The sequence below is a fragment of the Mizuhopecten yessoensis genome, unplaced genomic scaffold (assembly GCF_002113885.1).
Source record: "Mizuhopecten yessoensis strain PY_sf001 unplaced genomic scaffold, ASM211388v2 scaffold10359, whole genome shotgun sequence".
Lineage (NCBI taxonomy): Eukaryota > Metazoa > Mollusca > Bivalvia > Pectinida > Pectinidae > Mizuhopecten > Mizuhopecten yessoensis.
Window position 1 is genome coordinate 1,347,320 of NW_018408507.1, and position 6,676 is coordinate 1,353,995.

Here is a 6,676-nt window from a genome sequence, read left to right on the forward strand (position 1 = left end):
AAAAAAAAAAATAACGGGTCTTTTGAACGAATTTTAATCATAAATACTGATATTTTGCCTGTAGCTTTATTTTAGATCACTTTTAAGGTTACAAGTGTGAGTTTTATACCAGGTGAGCGATGCAGGCCCATTGGGCCTCTTGTTAAACAAAAATATTGTCAACGTTGTGTTTTAAATAGATTTTTGATTTTATGTTTAGGGTTCATCACCCCTATAAAATTACCATAATTGGATTCATGCGCGTCATGGAATACAAGCATATGAAGTTCACGGAGTATTGACACTGGCATGTTAATTTCAGGGATATGGTCTGTCGACAGGTAAATCTCAACACTCGGGTAAGAGCATGGCAAAGCCTCGTGCTAGACAGCCAAACTCTTACCCTCGGGTTGAGATTTCCTTGTCCACGGATCACACCACAGTACGATTCCGTAATCTTAAAGCCTTACCTTGCAGGTCTGTCCGTTCAGAAGATTCGGACTGATGCCAATACAGATACTATCTTGGTTGTGTTAGAGTCCTCGGGTCTGGCCGTGTCTATGGACGTGACCTCTGACCTCATTAATGTCCTTGTCATGGTGGGGGACGACGCCATGAAAGGTAACCGTGATTAAGTATACATCATTTAATATATCTCCCTTTCTGGGTAGAATAAGCCACTCTGGAGCGCTTTACAGTATATAGATATACAATGTACAACACACACACGCATATATATGTATATATATTATAACAGCAGTAAATGTATGCTTACGGACTAAGAGATACTATAAAAATAAAAAAAATCTCAACAACATGTCATGAGCACAGCTCATCAAGGAGATTCCCCTGTGTGTGTACAATAGTGATGCATTCAGTACAATTGTGAGGAATTTGCTGGAGCTGCTTTATCAGGCGCTAACTACTAGTCATGTGCCACCTGGCTAATATCTCCCTATGTGTGTATGCCTGCGTGTGTGCTGGAGATGTAATATTTTTAGTGGGACCGTGCTTCCCACGGCTTATTTTATAGTGCCGCCTAACTTGAATACTACAGCTCAGATACCGAACACCCCCACCCAGATCATGTTGTATTCCACATGGGTTGTTGGATTTGTATGGGCAGGTGAAAACACTTTTTCTTCTCCGTACGGCCGGACTTCGGGGATCGAACTACGGCCGCCCGCTTTGTAGGCTAAAGTATTCGGGCAATCTGCACGTGTTCGAGTATTCTGTAACTAGTATCGATAAAACAAGCCCCTCACAACAAACATTCTGTGACTGTAATCGAAAACACAAGCCCCTCATAACAATCATTCTGTGACTGTTATCGATAACACACGCCCATCATTACAAACATTCTGTGACTGATATCGATAACACAAGCCTCTCATTACAAACATTCTGTGACTGCTACATATATCGATAACACAAGCGCCACCATTACAATCGTTCTGTGACTGTTATCATAACACAAGCCCCTCACAACAAACATTCTGTGACTTTAATCGATAACACAAGCCCCATCATTACAAGCATTCTGTGACTGATATCGATAACACAAGGCTCTCATTACAAACATTCTGTGACTGTTATCGATAACAATGGCCCCATCATTACAATCGTTCTGTGACTGTTATCATAACACAAGCCCCATCATTACAAGCATTCTGTGACTGATATTGATAATAATGGCCCCATCATTACAAGCAATCTGTGACCGATATCATAACACAAGCCCCATCATTACAAGCAATCTGTGACTGATATCGATAAGAATGGCCCCATCATTACAAGCATTCTGTGACCGATATCATAACACAAGCCCCATCATTACAAGCATTCTGTGACTGTTATCGATAACAATGGTCCCATTATTACAAGCATTCTGTGACTGATATCATAACACAAGCCCCATCATTACAAGCATTCTGTGACTGTTATCGATAACAATGGCCCAATCATAACAAGCATTCTGTGACGTTAATCGATAACAATGGCCCCATCATTACAAGCATTCTGTGACTGTAATCGATAACAATGGTCCCATCATTACAAGCATTCTGTGACTGTTATCGATAACACAAGCCAAACATTACAATCGTTCTGTGACTGTTATCATAACACAAGCCAAACATTACAAGCATTCTGTGACCGTTATCGATAACACAAGCCAAACATTACAAGCATTCTGTGACTGTTATCGATAACAATGGCCCCATCATTACAAGCATTCTGTGACTGTTATCATAACACAAGACCCATCATTGCAAGTAATCTGTGACTGATATCGATAACACAAGCCCCATCATTACAAGCATTCTGTGACTGTTATCGATACCACAAGCAAAACATTACAAGCATTCTGTGACTGTTATCGATAACACAAGCCAAACATTACAAGCATTCTGTGACTGTTATCGATAACGATAGCCCCATCATTACAAGCATTCTGTGACTGCTATCATAACACAAGACCCACCATTACAAGCATTCTGTGACTGTTATCGATAACACAAGCCAAACATTACAAGCATTCTGTGACTGCTATCATAACACAAGACCCATCATTGCAAGCACGCTTCGCTGACGTCAAGCTGAATGTAACGTAATGCTACCTCGTCAATATATGCTCCATACTCCAAAACTCAAATCAGTAATTTTGGTGTGTCCGAATGTGGTAAAATGTCACAATGTACTTGTTTTTTTATTACGTTAATGTCAATGTTAAATGGCTTTCAGGTCACCTTCGTGGTCTCCTTGGGAACTATAATGGGAACCCAAACGATGACTTCATTTCGCGGACAGGAGTACATCTCAGTTCCGACATAGACATGGAACAGATCCACTTCGAATTTGGCCTGACCTGTAAGTCTTCTTAACCAGTTTGGCAGACTCTTCATTGCGCTTGTATTTTGAGTTTTTATCAATACGGTTACAATATTTGGAAATTCTAAAATACATCTTGCCGAATGTGCACTTTTAACACAATGGTAACACAATGATATATATACATTGCGATGGAGCTTTGAGACGGCTTACTTTTATTTTCCAGGGGAAGTACCCGAAAACAAGACTCTATTTTCAAATGTTATACCTCAAACCTCAGATTTTGTACCAACGTTTAGTGACACAAACACGCTGCCGGTCCGGAACGGTACTGAGGAAATGTGCGGGGATAATGTACAATGTAAATTTGATTTTCAAGTCACTGGTAATGAGGCTATAGCCAGAAGCACCGCCAACTTTATCGACAAATTTAATGTGCTGAAGAAAGATTTAGTGAAGGGTAAGTAACCAACTAGTTTACCTAATAAGGTACACCCCAACCAAGTATATGCAAGCTGTTTGTATTACATGTGCTAACTAAGAGATCCGTGTACACAATCCTCCGATTTCTTAGTTATGCTTTACCGGTCAGTTTTATTTTAGTTTTCTGTTAACAGTGATTCGCTGTCCTTTCCTGGATACACCGGAGAATGGGAGGAGAAATATAACGGGTTACTTCCCGGGAGCGGACGCTACCTTCGAGTGTTTGTCAGGCTTTGTCAGTGTCGGTGGGGACCACAGACAGACGTGTAAGGAGGATGGCACGTGGTCAGGTACCACCATAGCATGTGTACAACCAGGTACGGATCTTATAAACAATGTTGATAATGAGTACAAAACTTAACGAACGTTGTGTGTAAACAAAACTCATATAAAAAACAACAGATGATTTCCAAAGGGGAAAAAGATAAAAATATAGAACAAATGTCACTCTAAGTCCTACTTTTTCGGCCTCCTGGCTTTCTTCAAGGGAGAAAGTCAACTCATATATTTGTTACAAAAGTAATAGGACATGCTACAATGCTACAAAAACATCCCAACAACGTGCAGTACCGGACCAAGTGATGTTCCTCGGTATGACATCATGGCAACTTTTGCATCTTTGGGGAGTGTTTCTAAACGACACTAAGGGTATGTTATGTTTCCAGGTTTCTCATGTGTAAGCTCTAATAAGCGCTATTATTTCTGTTTACAGTGCGACCGGATGATCGGGGCTATTCACAAGAAATCATCCTCTACACTTTGGGTAGTTCTGGCATTGTTGTTATCATCACCGTCATCGTTATAGGTATCATATGTCAGTGTCGTCGACGAAAGCCGAAGGAGGCCGATGTAGAGGAGTGAGTATAACATGTCCTTCTACGTGTAGTTGGAAACTGACATTAATATTAACCATCTTCTAAATGGAAAGTAAATACTTTTCCTGGCTGGGAATGTCGGTCCCTGTCAGTGATTTGCCTTGACTCAATATACTGTTGTTCTCCTTGTTTATTTGTTACGATTTTCTGTTTCCAGGGATGCACCTCGTGTTGATTTACATGTCCTATTATCCCCATCCGACATTCCAAGACCAATTTTTGAGAATGAGGAGTTCTTGAAAATGTAAGTATATAAGTAATGTTTGATTAATGATGTTACAAATTAACTCACAAGTCTCAGTTCCTCAAAGCCTGAATTAAGATACATATGTACATTTTCATTTTTAGGTTACCTGACCATAGGTCATGGTAACCTAGCTATTGTGATTGCCTTTTGTCCGTCGTCGTCCGTCGTGCGTCGTGCGACGTGCGTTAAGTTTTCCTGATGAACGCGATAACTTCAGTAAATGTTAACCGCGTTTAAAGAAAATTTGTATGCAGCCATATATCAATAAGATCCCGGACTCTAAGTGGGAATTATTCGACAGTAACTTACAGAGTTATTGCCCTTTGTAATATTATTATTATTGAACCTTGTGAACATGATAACGTAAGTAATTTTCAACCAAGTTTGATGAAACTTTTTATGCAGCCATATATCAATAAGATATCGGAAGAGTTCGAAAATAGGAATTATTCGACAGTATCTTACAGAGTTATTGCATTTGTAATAATATTATTATTGGACCTTGTGAACACGAGAACTTGAGTAAATGTTAACCGAGTTTGATGAAACCATGTATGTAGCCATATATCAATAAGATCCCGGACTCTAAATGGGAATTATTCGACAGTAACTTACATAGTTATTGCCCTTTGTAATAGTATTATTATTGGACCTTGTGAACATGATAACGTAAGTAATTATCAACCAAGTTTGATGAAACTTTGTATACGGCCTCATATCAATAAGATCTCGGATGAGTTGGAAAATGGGAATTATTCGACAGTAACTTACAGAGTTATTGCCCTTCGTAATAATATTATTACACTATTTTATATTGGACCTTGTGTTCACGATAACTTGAGTAGAGATCAACCAAGTGTGATGAAACTCTGTATGTAGCCTTATATCAATAAGATCTCGGATGAGTTGGAAAATGGGAATTATTCGACAGTAACTTACAGAGTTATTGCCCTTCGTAATAATATTATTACACTATTTTATATTGGACCTTGTGTTCACGATAACTTGAGTAGAGATCAACCAAGTGTGATGAAACTCTGTATGTAGCCTTATATCAATAAGATCTCGGATGAGTTGGAAAATGGGAATTATTCGACAGTAACTTACAGAGTTATTGCCCTTCGTAATAATATTATTACACTATTTTATATTGGACCTTGTGTTCACGATAACTTGAGTAGAGATCAACCAAGTGTGATGAAACTCTGTATGTAGCCTTATATCAATAAGATCTCGGATGAGTTCGAAACTGGAAATTATTTGACAGTAACTTACAGAGGTATTGCCCTTTGCAATAATATTATTATGGGACCTTGTAAACACGATAACTTGAATAAATATTGACGGAGTTCAATGAAACATGTCCGGTAATTATTTGACGGTAACCTGCAGAGTTATTGCCCTTTGTCATTATATTATTATTTGTCCGTGTGATGTTGATTGACATTACGCAAGAAGAGATGTGGTACACCTTTTTTTTCATTCATGACGCATTTTTGCTACTAGCAAGGTGCTATTCAAATATTGTGCCTTATTTAATAAATCATTGATTTACGCTTTTACTTGTTTCTTTTAACCAAGAACAGAAGACATACAGTTACCAAGTTTGTTCAAAACAGACCCCTTGGGTCAAAATTGGAGTCACACGCATTTATTTCAGTTATCGTGTTCACATGGTCCAACAATAATAGAATGACCGTTTGTCTTTCTTGGTTTCGACTGATACTTCTGAATAACTATCACTTCATGTATTAACATACCACTACGGAAATTGATCTAGCAATTTAACGTTAACGTTAATGGCAATGCTAGTTATAACCCCCAGTACTACAGAAACATTCAGATCAGTACTCTAATTGGTTTACCTTTGTTTCAGGCTCGGACAGTTAAATTCTGGAGACGGGTTTAAAATTCCACGCCCAAGTTACGTCGATCCGCAATTATTTGATGAATATTTCTTCTAGTCAGGGATGTTACGTGTTTCCAAATATAAAATGGAAGTTGAGTGTTGAATTGAAAAGCCTTTGGACTGAAGTACATGCTATACATAAAGTAGATGGCTGCTACATGTATAAGTAAACAGTGACGGTGGAAGAGACTTGTTTTTACTTAGCACTGTTGTTCACATGTCCCGTGCAGTGCCCAAACTTCACGTCTAGTCAAGCAAGTGAAGTACGTCGTCCAGAGGCTATAAAGTGCTATCTACAGGACTAGTACAGTGCTATCTACAGGACTAGTACAGTGCTATCTACATGACTAGTAC

General features: G+C 38.8%; 1 protein-coding gene across 1 annotated transcript in view; it reads left to right on the forward strand.

Moving 5' to 3' along the window:
* LOC110460307 (sushi domain-containing protein 2-like) overlaps window positions 1-6,394 on the forward strand; it is a 58,509-nt gene extending 52,115 nt beyond the window's left edge. The window contains exons 12-18 of the mRNA XM_021513138.1: window positions 457-600; window positions 2,722-2,847; window positions 3,035-3,268; window positions 3,426-3,608; window positions 4,004-4,148; window positions 4,324-4,410; window positions 6,290-6,394. Coding sequence (XP_021368813.1) covers window positions 457-600; window positions 2,722-2,847; window positions 3,035-3,268; window positions 3,426-3,608; window positions 4,004-4,148; window positions 4,324-4,410; window positions 6,290-6,377 — 1,007 coding nt within the window. The 3' untranslated portion in view covers window positions 6,378-6,394. The remainder of the gene's footprint in view (window positions 1-456; window positions 601-2,721; window positions 2,848-3,034; window positions 3,269-3,425; window positions 3,609-4,003; window positions 4,149-4,323; window positions 4,411-6,289) is intronic.
* Window positions 6,395-6,676: the final 282 nt, after the last annotated feature.